The sequence below is a fragment of the Mobula birostris genome, chromosome 23 (assembly GCF_030028105.1).
Source record: "Mobula birostris isolate sMobBir1 chromosome 23, sMobBir1.hap1, whole genome shotgun sequence".
In the NCBI taxonomy this organism is placed as follows: domain Eukaryota; kingdom Metazoa; phylum Chordata; class Chondrichthyes; order Myliobatiformes; family Myliobatidae; genus Mobula; species Mobula birostris.
In genome coordinates this window covers 59,771,590-59,787,579 of record NC_092392.1, presented here as the reverse complement: position 1 = coordinate 59,787,579, position 15,990 = coordinate 59,771,590, and the positions used below count along the sequence as shown (strand labels likewise).

Below are 15,990 nucleotides of genomic sequence, written 5' to 3'. Positions count from 1 at the left end.
AGCTGGAGAATTGCGGAGGTACTAACAATGATCTTTCAAGAATTGATAGATTCTGGCATTGTACCAGATGACTGGAAAATTTTAAGTGTTACTCCACTATTTAAGAAGGGTGGGAGGTAGCACCTGACATCAGTGGTTGGAAAGTTGTTGGAATCGATTGTTAGGGATGAGATTACGGAGTATCTGGAGGCACATGACAAGGCGGGCCAAAGCCAGCATGGTTTCCTGAAAGGAAAATCCTGCCTGACTAACCTACTGCAATTTTTCAAGGAAATTACAAGCAGCGTAGACAAAGGAGATATAGTAGATGTGGTGTACTTGGATTTTCAGAAGGCCTTTGACAAGGTGCCGCACATGAGGCTGCTTAGCAAGATAAGATCCCTTGGAATTACAAGGGAGTTACTAGCATGGGTGGAGCATTGCTGATCGGCAGAATACAGAGAGAGGGAATAAAGTGATCCTATTCTGGCTGCCTACCAGTTACTAGTAGAGTTCCACAGGGGTGGGTGTTGGGGCTGCTGCTTTTTACAATGTGTGTCAATGATTTGGACTACGGAGTAATGGATATGTCGCTAAATTTGCCGATGATACAAAGATAGGTGGAGGAGTGGGTAGTATTGAGGAAACAGACAGCCTGCAGAGAGACGTAGATAGTTTAGGGAAATGGGCAAAGAAGTGGAAAATGAAATACAATGTTGGAGAGTGTATGGTCATGCACTTTGGTGGAAGAAATAAACTGGCAGACTATTATTTAGATGGGGAGAGAATTCAAAATGCAGAGATGCAAAGGGACTTGGGAGTCCTTGTGCAGGATACCCTAAAGGTTAACCTCCAGGTTGAGTCGGTGTTGAAGAAGGCAAATGCAATGTTGGCATTTATTTCTAGAGATATAGAATATAAGAGCAGGGATGTGATGTTGAGGCTCTATAAGGTGTTCGTGAGACCACACGGAGTATTGTGTGCAATTTTGGGCTCCTTATTTTAGAAAGGATATACTGACATTGGAGAGGGTTCGGAGAAGATTCACGAGAATGATTCCAGGAATGAAAGGGTTACCCTATGAGGAACGTCTGGCAGTGTTCCCTGGAGTTCAGGAGAATGGGGGGGGGGGGGGTGGTCTCATAGAAACATTCTGAATGTTAAAAGGCCTGAACAGATTAGATATGGCAAAGTTATTTCCCATGGTAGGGGAGTCTGGGACAAGAGGGCACGACTTCAGGATTGAAGGGTGTCCATATAGAACAGATGCAGAGAAATTACTTTAGTCAGAGGGTGGTAGATCTGTGAATTTTGTTGCCACGAGCGGCTGTGGAGGCCAAGTTATTGGGTGCATTTAAAGCAGAGATAGATAGGTTCTTGATTAGCCAGGGCATCAAAGGGTATGGGGAGAAGGCAGGGGAGTGGAGATGACTGGAAGCATTGGATCAGCCCATGATTGAATGGCTGAGTAGACTTGATGGGCTGAATGTCCTATTTCTGTTCCTATATCTTATGGTCTTATAATATTTTTGGGGGCCAGGGTTAAATCTTTCCATGGCATCTTGGCAAGGGTCTGAAATTTTTTAAAGTCAAAATAGAAAAACAATATTTGCAAAAATCTCTGCTTTTTGAATCAATCTATCAGCCGAAAATGATAGCATAACACAAACACATGCAACTGATGCCACTTTAAAAATGATTCACTCTAAGTGTTGTGTTGTGTCTAATGGCCATACAAGTGCACGGTCATTAGAAACTGTTTGGCAACAGTCTGCTGTCCAAATTAAGTAGCATAATGTCCCAAATAAATGAAGGGATTAGCAGCTATTTTCTTGATTAGTTTGTGTTCTTCAAGAGATGTCCTAAATGAGCAGCTGCTCTGATTAACCAATGGCTCAATTAACCAGAATGCACTGTATTTCCACTTCAACAATACAATTTCCCTTCAGACTTGAACACTCCAGAAAGAAAACAGTTGGAGTTTGTCCATTCTCTCCTTGTAACCTAATACTGTCTAATTTGGGCAACCACTTTGAACATCTGTAAGCTCTCCAAAGGCTGCACACCCTTCAGCTAATGCAGTGACCAGAACTGTATACAGGTGTGACATAACTAAAGGTTTATACGTTAGTAGCATGACTTTCCACCTTCTATACTCAAAAGCCTGACCAATAAAGGCAAGGACTGTATGCTATACATCATCTTTACACTTTAACTTTTTGTTGCCATTTTCAGGAAACTATAGAAATCACTCCATATTTCATTGCTCCTAAGCATTCAGTCTTTTACTATATACATTCCTCTTACATTTGACTATCAAAAGTGCAACACCTCACACTTGTCTAGATTAAACTGTTTCTGCTATTTATCTGCCCACATTTCTGTTGGTCTGTACCCTGTTGTATCATTTAACTGTTTTCTTCAATATCCACAACTCTGTCATCTGCAAACATACTAACCAGACAATTTATATTTTTTCCAAATCATATATTATCGCAAATAACAAAAGTCACACCATTCATCTTTGCAGGATATCACTGGTCACAGACCTCCTGTTAGAATAACGCCCCTCTGTCTTAAGTGACTAAGCTAGTTTTGGATCCAGTCTACAAAAGTGTAAGCACCTTAATCTTCTGGATCAGCCTACCATGACGGAGCTTATCAAAACTTTTATTAAAGTTTTACTGAAGTCCCCATGTACACAACGCCAACTTCCTGCTATCATCAATCACCTTTGTAACATCAGAAAGCTCAGTCGAGTTTGTAAGATGTGACCTTCTGTATACAAAGCCATTCTGGTTATCCTTAACAAGTTTATGCTTTTCCAAATGTAACTGGATCTTCCCAGTAATTTCCCTACCACTTATGTAAGCTTGTCAGCCTGTAATTTCCTGCTTTGTTGACCTCCTTAAACAAAGGAACAGCATTGGCTGTTCTCCAGGCCTGTGGGACCTTGTCTGCAGCTAAGGATGTTACAGAAATTTCTGTCAAGACCCCAGCAATCTCTTCTTGCCTCTTAAAGTCCTATCAATTTAGAGGGAAAAATAAACGCTTAACCAAAATACTGATATTGGCTGTGAAAATGTGATTAATTCTGTCAAACTTTATAAAATTCTTGCAAGTTTTTTGTTCTGCTTTCAAATTTTGTTTGGCTGTAAAACTAATCCTTGTGCTTTTGGCTGTTTAACCAACTACCCTTCTAGCTATTAACTCTTCCCTCAGTTTTTTTTCACCTCTTTGCCAGACATATGTTCTATATCTTTTATTTGTCTTTCAACTCGTATTTGCCTTGTCTCTTATTCCTTCCATTGTTTGTGCTGTTTGAATGTATTCTTTGCCCTCTTCTGATCTTCAACCTTTCTTCTGCATGCTCTTGTGCTTTACTTCCCTCTTTTATCATCTCTTCATCAACTCAAGCTCACTTTTTCATGGGTGCATGTCTATATGTTGCACTTATTTTAATAAAACTGCCAAAGTTGCTAAAACCTGTTCCAAGTAACTGTAATTGTTTCAGTTACTTGTGTAATTACGTACAGTGGGTTCCAGTTAATTGGGCCTGGTTGATCAGGGCAGCTACTTATTTGGGACACTTCTTAAATAACAAAAAATAATTGAGAAGATAGGCGGGATTCCTTTTGTTTATTTGGGACACCATGCCGCTTAATTGGGACAGGAGACTATTGCATAACAGTTTCTAACTAGCGACAATTGTCAGTGGTGATCAACCTGATGTGATGAAACAAGTACCACAGTTGATTCTTTTCCACCTTTATCAGTAGCGAGCCGCGAGAGAGAACCCTCCATCTGCACTCACAGAGTCAGCTACGGAAGTCTCTCTGTCGAAACACAGAGATACAGTTTTTTATATCATCCTTGTCACGAAAGCCTAGTAACAGTGATAGTCTGAGACAAAGGACACTTAATCATATAAGACAGAGGTAAATGTATTTGACAAAGAATACTTAATCACATCAGGCAGAGGTAAACAGAGAACAGAGTGTAATTAATTCTCACATCCTGCATGTCCTTGTCTGGACACTCAGCCTACGTCCACACTACACCGGATAATTTTGAAAACGAAGCTTTTCCTCTTCATTTTGACCCTCCGTCCACACTGAAGTGGCGTTTTCATCCCCCGAAAACGGAGATTTTCAGAAACTGTCTCCAGAGTGAATAAATCTGAAAACGCCTAATATCCTTTATAGTGTGTATGGGGTAAACGGAGAGATTTAAAAACGTTGTCATGACAACACCACAACAACAATGCTTTTTTCTACTTCTGCTTGGTACTGCGCAAGCACTGCCGTACGGCTGTTATAACATGCAGTCGGTGTGAATGGGGTGAGAGTTAAATTGTAAAGTAAGCTTTTTTGACTACTTAAAAATGCTGTCATGACGTGCTGGAACAGCATGGCATTTCGTTATTTTCTTGAACGCAACCCCCCACATAACCTAACAATTTCAGAACAGACGGCAACGAGACTGAAGCCAGAAGAGTTAGAAATGTATTCACCAAATACTTTGACCCATAACTTACTGAATAAATAAGTATGCTCACTTTGCTGTGTTTTCTGTCCTTGTATGAAGGTGGTTTACCTATTTATGCAAGTACTTCTCTGACAATAGACCTTTTCAGAATGGCAGGCAGTGACTAGTGGGGTACTGCAAGGCTCAGTGCTGGGACCCCAGTTGTTTAAAATATATATTAATGACTTGGATGAGGGAATTAAATGCAGCATCTCCAAGTTTGCGGATGACACGAAGCTGGGTGGCAGTGTTAGCTGTGAGGAGGATGCAGAGTGACTTGGGTAGGTTGGGTGAGTGGGCAAATTCATGGCAGATGCAATTTAATGTGGATAAATGTGAAGTTATCCACTTTGGTGGCAAAAATAGGAAAACAGATTATTATCTGACTGGTGGCCGATTAGGAAAAGGGGAGGTGCAACGAGACCTGGGTGTCATTATACACCAGTCATTGAAAGTGGGCATGCAGGTACAGCAGGTGGTGAAAAAGGCGAATGGTATGCTGGCACTTATAGCGAGAGGATTTGAGTACAGGAGCAGGGAGGTACTACTGCAGTTGTACAAGGCCTTGGTGAGACCACACCTGGAGTATTGTGTGCAGTTTTGGTCCCCTAATCTGAGGAAAGACATCCTTGCCATAGAGGGAGTACAAAGAAGGTTCACCAGATTGATTCCTGGGATGGCAGGACTTTCATATGAAGAAAGACTGGATGAACTGGGCTTGTACTCGTTGGAATTTAGAAGATTGAGGGGGGATCTGATTGAAACGTATAAAATCCTAAAGAGATTGGACAGGCTAGATGCAGGAAGATTGTTCCCGATGTTGGGGAAGTCCAGAACAAGGGGTCACAGTTTGAGGATAAAGGGGAAGCCTTTTAGGACCGAGATTAGGAAAAACTTCTTCACACAGAGAGTGGTGAATCTGTGGAATTCTCCGCCACAGGAAACAGTTGAGGCCAGTTCATTGGCTATATTTAAGAGGGAGTTGGATATGGCCCTTGTGGCTACGGGGATCAGGGGGTATGGAGGGAAGGCTGGGGCAGGGTTCTGAGTTGGGTGATCAGCCATGATCATAATAAATGGCGGTGCGGGCTCGAAGGGCCGAATGGCCTACTCCTGCACCTATTTTCTATGTTTCTATAACAGCCTAATGTAACATTGTATGGAAATAGAAGATAACACTGATGCAGACATGTTTTATACATTTAACAAAGTGCTTTATTAATGCAACAGAGATAGTCAGTTTAATGTTCGTCAGCCGAGTCATACTGTCAGTGAACTCCCTGTCGGTTGCCTCCATACGCTCCAGTATTTGTTTTTTTATGAGTTTTAAGTCCTCCTGCATGAGAGCCAAGAGCAATTCCTTTAAAGTTTTTCTAGTCTGTAACTGGACAAATGTGCACCAAGTATACAGTTTCCTCTTCGCTTGTTTTCTGTGTGTCTTATGTGTGCCCGGTAGAAGAGATTCGCCCAAATATTCGCCTAATGTGGACGGAGATATTTTGAAAAACACCTAGTGTGGATGCCTGTCATTTTTACTCAAAACCGGCTTTTCAAAATTATCCGGTGTAGTGCGGACGTAGCCTCAGTGTTTACATGTTAGCAGGACAGATTGATCCTTTAATATCTCAATACAAAAGAACAGTCAGATCAACAGACATTCCGGCTACTCAAATAGAGCAGAATTTAATCATTTAGATAAGAGACTACTGAAATTAAGAAAGGAATGTAAGGAAGGTCCTGCCTTACGTCCACCCTTTGTCGAAACCAAAATGTGTGAAAACTAGGAGATGTCTTTTATGGGTCTGTGTGAGCTTTAACCCTCATCCTGCTTCAAAGAAGCGACTGTGAGACATTATTTAAATATACTGCAGTTACAGACATAGTCGGTACTTAACCCAAAGTTGAAATTTAAACATGAAACCAAAAGGTGTGAAAAGTCAGGGGACAACAGCTGCTCAAACTGCAGCCATTCTCAAACCAGAATACACAGATTCAACTTTAACCATTATTTACAGGAATCTGAGACTTCCCAATTCCCTTAAAACTTTATCACTGTTGCATGCGCTTGCATGGTCATTAGTTACTACACCCTACTTACAGTTTTTAAATAGCATCACTTCCTTGTGTTTGTGTTCATAAAGCAGTGATTTTTGTCACTGATAGTTGGTGAGAAATAAGCAGTAAGACAATTCAAAACTGTTTTGCTCACTGCAGTTTCAAGCATTCAGGCTTGGAGATGCCAGAAATGGCTGGCAGTGAAAATGAAATAATTGTACTACTTCAACAAGTTAGGAACTACAAAGAATTTGAAGGTATCAACAATCATCTTAAATATTGCAATGAAAATGAAGATTTGGTGGATGCAATTGTCGATGGCTTTTTATGAAGGCAGTCCATTATCTGCGTTAGGCGGCTGCGGCTGATTTTGTTCATTTACAGTCAAGCAAAAGAACACGGCAGGGTACACTGGATGAATTCCTCTGTCGATAACTATTAGGAAACCAATCAGTTTTATAGTACTGTACTAGTATTGGTAATGTTCTAATTAGTTCTGTATTTCATTTACAAGGACCGAGATTAGGAAAAACTTCTTCACTCAGAGAGTGGTGAATCTGTGGAATTCTCTGCCACAGGAAGCAGTTGAGGCCAGTACATTGGCTATATTTAAGAGGGAGTTAGATATGGCCCTTGTGGCTACGGGGATCAGGGGGTATGGAGAGAAGGCTGGGGCGGGGTTCTGAGTTGGATGATCAGCCATGATCATAATAAATGGCGGTGCAGGCTCGAAGGGCCGAATGGCCTACTCCTGCACCTATTTTCTATGTTTCTATAATGTGTTACTCAGTTGAAGGGTAGTTTGTGTTTTTTTTAAATTCCTTGTTAATTATTTCCATGAAACTTCAGCTAATTGAGGCAGCAGCTTAATTGGATTAAAATGTACTGGTCTCGATGTGTCCCAATTAATCAGAATCCACTTTTTATTCTTTGCTCTTCCAAAACATATAAATTTGCCATTTTTAACTTGGTTATAGCTATGTACAAAATAGATTTGTTCTGATGTTTATCTTTTATCTTGCAGAAATAAAGAAGCCTCCAGTGGCCCCTAAACCTCGATTTGTGTTGGTCAAGAAGCCGCCACCTCCTCCAGTTGCACCAAAACCAGATGTTATCATTTTGGATTCTTTATCAGTACAAAAGGGATCAAAGCCAGCACTAGCACCAAAACCAGTATTGCCAAAAATCACACCAGTGGCTGAAGTGAAACCAACACCACTGCAAAATTATAAGTGGTCAGAGGAAATTAAAGGTGAATTGTGTGAAAAAGCAAAGTATCCTGTTTCTGAAGACGGTGATGGAATGCAGAGAGGAGATTGTGAATTGGCTGGTCAGTACATCATATCAAACTGCTTATGTAAAAGTGAATGTGAACACAAATATATAAATGGTGAAAATACCTGTAAAACCAAAACAGTCATTGAGCATTTAGGCAAACTGAAAACTTTGGAACCTAACAAAAAATATGACCAAACAAAATATTCTCCTCGGGCAAAGCACAGGTCCGAGACTCAGCATAGTGATATTGTCAACAAACACCAGGTAATTAGCAAAACTTGCTTCCTGGAACAGAAATCTAAGGATGTCTTAACTCAGGTTGTAACACCAAATAATTACCTTCCAAGACAGAAGGATGCACATGGTGATGGAGATGTTAAATTGCTCAATAGCAACAATGGGCAAAGTGAACTCTTCAGTGCTGATCAAAATCTAAGAAGTTCCAAAAGTACAGGAAAAGGCAATGAAATTAAAATTGCCAATTATCGTGCAGTGATGAAAAGTGAGACAAGTTGCCAATCTTTGGGTACTGACCACATTGAGAGAATGCATGAGCGCCAGGCGAAAGTTGTTCTTGCAGTTGATGAAAAGGATAAGTTGATTTTTCAGGATTCTAACTTAATTACAGCTTCAACATCCAACTCAGCACCCTGCTCCAAACCAGTCCCTATGCCAAAGCCAAAAGCAGCACGTCTGATTGGCCTTACCAGGCAAAAGTGTATAGATGACTGTGCAGAAATTACAGTGGGTCCCAAAGTGACACGTACTGATTCTTTTTCCAGAACTTCAGATGAAAGTACTTTAGATACCAAGAAATCATTTGTTCCCACTGTCTCCAGGTATAATAATTCAAATCAGACTGCTAACACATCCTGTCATGAAAATAGTGCTGAGTCTAATCAAGCAAAAGAATCTTGTGGTCAAAGTAGTGTATCCTCCATAGATCCATGCCTGGGCTCTCTTCCTGAATTCAGGATATCTTCAGACTTGCAGAATAAAAGTAAAATTGAACAAATAAAGAAAGACTTGGAAAATGGCAACAGAACATTGCCAGCAGATGCAAAGAGCAGTTTTATTCGAAATAGTTCAGTCTCTATGAGTTTGCCAAAGCATCTCGGTTTGTCATTTGCTCAGACACAGCCTGAGTCAAACAATGAAACCGGTTCAGACTTCAAAAAAGAAACTACCAGTGAAGAAACTACTAAGATGAGCATTTCTCCAAAGCCCATTCCCAAAAAACCACAGCGTCACAGCATGCCTACAGCTGTTACAGTTAGAAGAGATGTACCAACAAGTAGTCCTAACGATGCAAGTAGAGCACTGGAGAATAATACAAAAGAGGGACTTAACAGATTATTAAGCAGAGATACTGATTTGTACACTAAAGAGCATGAAGCAATTTGTCCAAGCGAGAAACCTATATGGAAACTTGCACATCCGATTTTGCCTTTCCCACAGAGTCCTACCACAGTGGCAGTACCTAGTAATTCACAAAATGATGAAGAACTTACTGCAAAGCCAAGGGCTAAATCTTTGTCATCTGCAGATACTGAAAAGCCAGAAAAGTCTACAAAAGAGGTTTCAAAGAAAAATTCATTTAAGAGGATCCTTGCTGTAAAGCTATCTGCTAATAAGGTGAAGAATGACTTTCAGAAACTTTTGTCAAAAGGCAGCTGTTCACTAGACAGCATGTCATCTGTACATGATTCAGGAAAAAACCACCAAGATGACCATCAGTGTATTCCAGGGTTGCAGATAGGTGATCGAAAGAAAAGACCGACAAAAGCACATTCTGCAGATTCTTGTCTCCGAATGGCAAAGGACCACAAGCCTAAAAATCTCTCTAAACGGGCAAATAATTTTGCTGTTCAGCAAGAGTCTTGTATTGACCTGAAAAAAGATCGCCCAGGGAATTCTAAAGCAAAATTACATTCTAAATATGAAAATATAAGCCCAAATTTTGATTGGAAAAATTCATCCAGTGTCGAAGACTCTGATGGGCTCATTTATGAGATAGAACCATATGCAGTTTCAAATTGCTATCAAAAGTATGGAGCAAGTCCGGAAAACCGATGTGTCAGGTAATTGTGCAAATACTTCACTGTAAATGTGTATAAAAGTTTATTGTGCATGAGAATTGATTATCATAGCATGAGGCAAGCTATGCCAGCTCCAATTCCTTTACACTGAGCCACGTGGAATAATGATGGTGCAATTTCTTATTAAGGCTAGGGACAAAACTTCGTCTTATCTGTGTTATATTGTGCTCACTTTCAACCACTTACAGGATCCTTTTCCTCTTTCGCGGTTTTATTTCTACTCTAAAGGGAAATGAGAGCTTGTTTGTAAAATATGGCGCTGTTCAGTGCCAATGCAAGACCTAGATTTTTACTTTTCACCTGTAGGCAAACTGGTTGCACCTCAGCAGAGCCAAAATCACTATCCCTGCAGATGGCTTTGCTAATGCCATTGTGAAGATTTAAACAAGCTTGGCAACGTGTGGGAACATTAAAGTGAATCTGGGTAGTAGTGAAATAAAGCCAAAAGAGGGAAGTTGGAGAAGTAGCAAGTGAAAAAAATTGGGTAAAAGCCAATCTATAATCCAGCATCCTAAGAATCTTTTCTGGGTTGTTGGATGTTACTCCAATTATCTTAAAATGCTTTAATTTTAGTTTTGTTTTTAACATTTTGCATATTAGTATGATGAATTTTACAGTGAGCCCAGTTATTTTGAAGGAAGTTCTGGTGAGTTCAGAGAGAGCAGAGCAAACATAACTCTGAATTTCAGTTTATATGTTTTAGCTTGTATGACTGGAGATTAAACAAATTGATTTCCAGACCCCTGCCCACACTCCAAGCATTGGGTTTTCCAAATGCCCTACCCACACTCTGAATGGACCCTGCTCTAGGTCCACCTTCTAGGTGTTATGGCTGAACATTCCAAAACAGCAGATCTGGGATAGCAATTTGCTTAATTTATGTTAACTTTAGACTTCAGAACGTTGCTTATCTGATGTTATGTGCCTGTAATACTGCTGCAGGTAAGCTTTTCATTGAACGTGTGCATACATGTACTTGCTGATATGACATTGACGCCGCCTGGCTTTTGAGGATGATTCAATGTACCATTTAGTGAGTCAGGTTAAAGAACCGTGGGATTTCCAAGCAACAAAGATTAGATTATCAGTTTTATTGTAAATAATGGAAATGTTTACAATGTACGGAAATATGTTAAAATGACAAAATTAAAGACATTGTAGCACTCACAAAAAAGTAAATGAATTCAGGACGTGAATAAAAGTTAATGGGTTTGATCAAGTTGGCTTTACCAAGATGTGGTAGGCAAGCTGGGAATGACATTTTGTAGGCCATTCACCATTTAGGAAGCATGGGCAGCATGGTAGAAGAGGAGAAGATCAGTGCGGCGGTGAGAAATAATCGTGGTTGGCAGGTGATGACGCAGAATTAGAATCAGCATAGGTTGAGTTTAGAAATAGTGAAATAAAGGCATAAAACCCTTTGTGCTGGGGCCCGTGTCTGTCAGATTGCAGAAGTGGAGTAGTGTGCAGGGCTTTAAACTAATCTCATGAGTGTAGTTTTCTAGTGGCAGGGTGTTCACTCAAAGGAAATGAGGGAGCAGTAGCACAAGATAGTGAAGGGAAGGTTTAAAAATCAAAATATGATGGGATTAAAAATAAGCATATGTGTGGTAGGAAATGAATACAACTTGAAGATGATTAGAAAGTTTAAAAAAAAATGTGAAAAGACTCTTTAACTGAATTTGGAACAAGGTAGATGAGTTGACAGCGCAATTAGTAGCAAATAATTTGACTTAATAGATATAAGTGACATGGTTCAGAGTAACTTGTGCTGGGAACTCAATGGTCCAGGTTCTTTGATATTCCAAATGAATAGGCAAGAATAGAAAAGAAATGGGTGGCTTTGTTAATCAAGGAATGCATTGGTGCAGTGGCAAATAGGAATATAGAAGAAGTGAATCAAAATGTGGAGTAAGGAATAGCAGAGGAAAGATGGTACAGATTGGAGAAGTCTATAAATAGAAAAGAAATGGGTGGCTTTGTTAATCAAGGAATGCATTGGTGCAGTGGCAAATAGGAATATAGAAGAAGTGAATCAAAATGTGGAGTAAGGAATAGCAGAGGAAAGATGGTACAGATTGGAGAAATCTATAGGCTGCAAAAAGGTTGCCTATCAGTAGAACAAAGCATAAATGGAGAAATATCAAAGCCATGTAAGTAGGCAATGGCAAATAAAAGAGATGATTTTTATCTGCTAAATGGCAAGGGTATCTATCATAGAAGAGAAATTTACGGGGTGCACCAGGGATTGTTTCTTAGAATAATGTGTTGTAGAACCAATCCAAAACAGACTGTTTTAAATATGATCAAGCACAATGAGATGGGATTCATAAGACATTTAATGAAGAATGATTATAAAAGTTACAATTTGAGGGCAAGCAACCTCTAGTCCAAAAGCAATGTCCTCAAGTTGAATAAGAGCATTTACAAAGGTATGAAATACGCTGTCTAGACTGGGAAAGTAGCCTAAGTGAAATGTTAGTAGATGAACACTTTTCAAATAATTCCTAATGCTCAACAAAAATCTATTGTAGATAGTTGGAAAGAGGGACTCAATAAAAAAAATATGGTTAACAAAGTAGGTCGACAGAAGAAGTGAATCAAAAAATGGCAACAGCTAGTGTAGACCAGAAGGCTAGGAATTTTTCAGGAACCAGTTGCTAGAGACTAAAAAAATTAATAAGGACAGAGAAAATTGAAATCAAAATAAACAACAGAATTCCAGGGATATATAAAAATGACGAAGGCACAGAAGTACAGGACCATTAGAGGGCAGGACTGGGGGAGTAATGGGAAACAAGTAACTTTAAACAAATATTTTTCATCAGTCTTCATAATGGAGGATACTGCAAATATTCCAGTGATAATAGATGGCCTACTTTCCAATAGCATGGAGGAACTTGTAACAACTCATATCAAGAGGTGAAAGGTATTAGAGAAACAAATGGGCCTAGAGGCAGACAAATAACTGCAACCAGAGAGCTGCTTGCAAAAATGGAAGTTTTTTTCAAGATGTGCGTAGCAATGAATGAAGTGGAAGGTAGGAAGCTATGTATGTGGACTGAATTTACATTTGTTATTGGCAAGATGCTGAAGTCTAATGGTCTCTCTGATGATGAGGAGTGCACCCAATTTCAGCTCCCGTTGATAAGGTCCAGGAACTGGAGCTGGATGCACTCTGGACCATCCAGAAGGTGGATTACTTCATAGATGAGGCTTTTACTGAGGTGGTTACACCAGGAGTGCAGGCTTCAGATAGTTGATGGATGACCACCAGAAGTAAGGGGTGTAACCAGTCAGTGCAGGGTTCCCCCTGTGACTATTCCCCCAAGCAACAAGCAACCCCTTAGGGTATTGCTCGGGGGAGAGGACCTATCAGGATGCAGCAATAGCAGCCAGCCCAGTGGCTCTGTGGCCAGCTCTGGAGCTCAACAGGAAAGGGTAAAGTCAGGCAAAATGGGAGACTTGATAGGGAGGGGGATGGACCCCAGATTCTGTGGCGGCAAAAGAGAAGCCAGGATGGTGGGTTGCCTTCCAGGTGCTAGGTCCAGAATATCTGAGAGTAGCTGCAGAAGATTCTCAAGATCATCTAGATCTTTTCAAGTTAGAGGTCATTGTGTGCATTGGAACCAATGACATGGGTAGAAAGGAGGAAGAGGTCCTATGTACAGGGAGAGTATAGGGAGTTAGGCAAGAGGCTAAAGAGCAAGACCTCCAAGGTGGTATTCTCTGGATTACTCCCAGTGCAATGTGCTAGGGCAGGAACAGGATGATAGTACAGATGAATGAGTGGTTGAGGAACTGATACAGAGGGCAGGATTGGAGCTTTCTGGATCATTGGGATCTCTTCCGGGGAAGGTATGACCTAAAGGACAGGTTATACCTGAACCCAATGGGGACCAATATCCTTGTGGGCAGGTTTGCTAGAGCTGGTGGAACTGTTCAAACTAATTTGACGGGGGGGTGGGGGGTGTTGTTGAGACCTGGAGTGATAGGGCTGAGGATAGGGCAGTTGGTATACAAGTTGATGCACTGTATAGTGAGACTGTCAGGAAGGACAGGTAGATGATAGGGCAAAGTTGCAGTAAGTGGGATGAGGTGAAGTGCAACATGGGGCAAAATCGAAAAGGGTGATGAATACAGGACTGAGGGTGTTACACTTCATTGCATGCAGTATGCGGAATAAGATAGATCTTGTAACGCAGTTAGAAATTGGCAGGTATGATATTATGGGCATCACTGAGTCGTGGCTCATAGTTGGGAGCTTAACATCGAAGGACAATATGAGTGAGGTTGATGTTCTGGAGCATGTTGATATTAAGGGAGAGGAGGTGTTGGAGTTGTTAAAATACATTAGGATGGATAAGTCCCCAGGGCCTGACGGAGTATTCCCCAGGCTGCTTCACGAGGCGAGGGAAGAGATTGCTGAGCCTCTGGCTAGGATCGTTATGTCCTTGTTGTCCACAGGAATGGTACCTGAGGATTGGAGGGAAGCAAATATTGTCCCCTTGTTCAAAAAAGGTAGTAGGGATAGTCCGGGTAATTATAGACCAGTGAGCCTTGCGTCTGTGGTGGGAAAGTTGTTGGAAAAGATTCTTAGAGATAGGATCTATGGACATTTAGAGAAACATGGTCAGATCAGGGGCAGTCAACATGGCTTTGTGAAGGGCAGATCGTGTCTAACAAACCTGATAGAGTTCTTTGAGAAGGTGACCAGGCATATAGATGAGGGTAGTGTAGTGGATGTGATCTATATGGATTTTAGTAAGGCATTTGACAAGGTTCCACAGGGTAGGCTTATTCAGAAAGTCAGAAGGCATGGGATCCAGGGAAGTTTGGCCAGGTGGATTCAGAATTGGCTTGCCTGCAGAAGGCAGAGGGTCATGGTGGAGGGAGTACTTTCGGACTGGAGGGTTGTGACTAGTGGTGTCCCACAAGGATCAGTTCTGGGACCTCTACTTTTCATGATTTTTAATAATGACCTGGATGTGGGGGTAGAAGGGTGGGTTGGCAAGTTTGCAGACAACACAAAGGTTGGTGGTGTTGTGGATAGTGTAGAGGATTGTCGCAGAGAGACATTGATAGGTTGCAGAAGTGGGCTGAGAAGTGGCAGATGCAGTTCAACCCAGAGAGGTGTGAGGTGATACACTTTGGAAGGACAAACTCCAAGGCAGAGTACAAAGTAAATAGTAGAACACTTGGTAGTGTGGAGGAGCAGAGGGATCTGGGGGTACACATCCACAGATCCCTGAAAGTTGCCTCACAGGTAGATAGGGTAGTGAAGAAAGCTTATGGGGTGTTAGCCTTCATAAGTCGAGGGATAGAGTTTAAGAGTCGCAAGGTAATGATCCAGCTCTATAAAACTCTGGTTAGGCCACACTTGGAGTATTGTGTCCAGTTCTGGTCGCCTCACTATAGAAAGGATGTGGAAGCACTGGAAAGGGTGCAGAATAGATTTACCAGGATGCTGCCTGGTTTAGAGAGTATGCATTATGATCAGAGATTAAGGGAGCTAGGGCTTTACTCTTTGGAGAGAAGGAGGATGAGAGGAGACATGATAGAGGTATACAAGATATTAAGAGGAATAGATAGAGTGGACAGCCAGCACCTCTTCCCCAGGGCACCACTGCTCAATACAAGAGGACATGGCTTTAAGGTAAGGGGTGGGAAGTTCAAGAGGGATATTAGAGAAAGGGTTTTTACTCAAGAGTGTGGTTGGTGCGTGGAATGCACTGCCTGAGTCAGTGGTGGAGGCAGATACACTCGTGAAATTTAAGAGACTACTAGACAGGTATATGGAGGAATTTAAGGTGGGGGGGGGTTATATGGGAGGCAGGGTTTAAGGGTTGGCACAGCATTGTGGGCCGAAGGGCCTGTACTGTGCTGTACTATTCTATGATACATTTTGTATCAAATGGACAGGCAGGTAGGCAGAGGGGGTGGGGTTGCTCTGCTGGTTTAAAAAAAATGAAATAAAATCCTTAGAAAGAGAATACAGGATTGGACAATGTAGAATCCTTATGGGTAGAGTGAAAAAAAAAGCTGTATGGTG

At 41.2% G+C, this 15,990-nt stretch overlaps 1 protein-coding gene across 1 annotated transcript in view; it reads left to right on the top strand.

Annotated features, from left to right (window-relative positions):
* fgd6 (FYVE, RhoGEF and PH domain containing 6) overlaps positions 1 to 15,990 on the top strand; it is a 169,086-nt gene that overhangs the window by 25,366 nt on the left and 127,730 nt on the right. Inside the window, exon 2 of the mRNA XM_072241464.1 lies at positions 7,586 to 9,920. Coding sequence (XP_072097565.1) covers positions 7,586 to 9,920 — 2,335 coding nt within the window. The remainder of the gene's footprint in view (positions 1 to 7,585; positions 9,921 to 15,990) is intronic.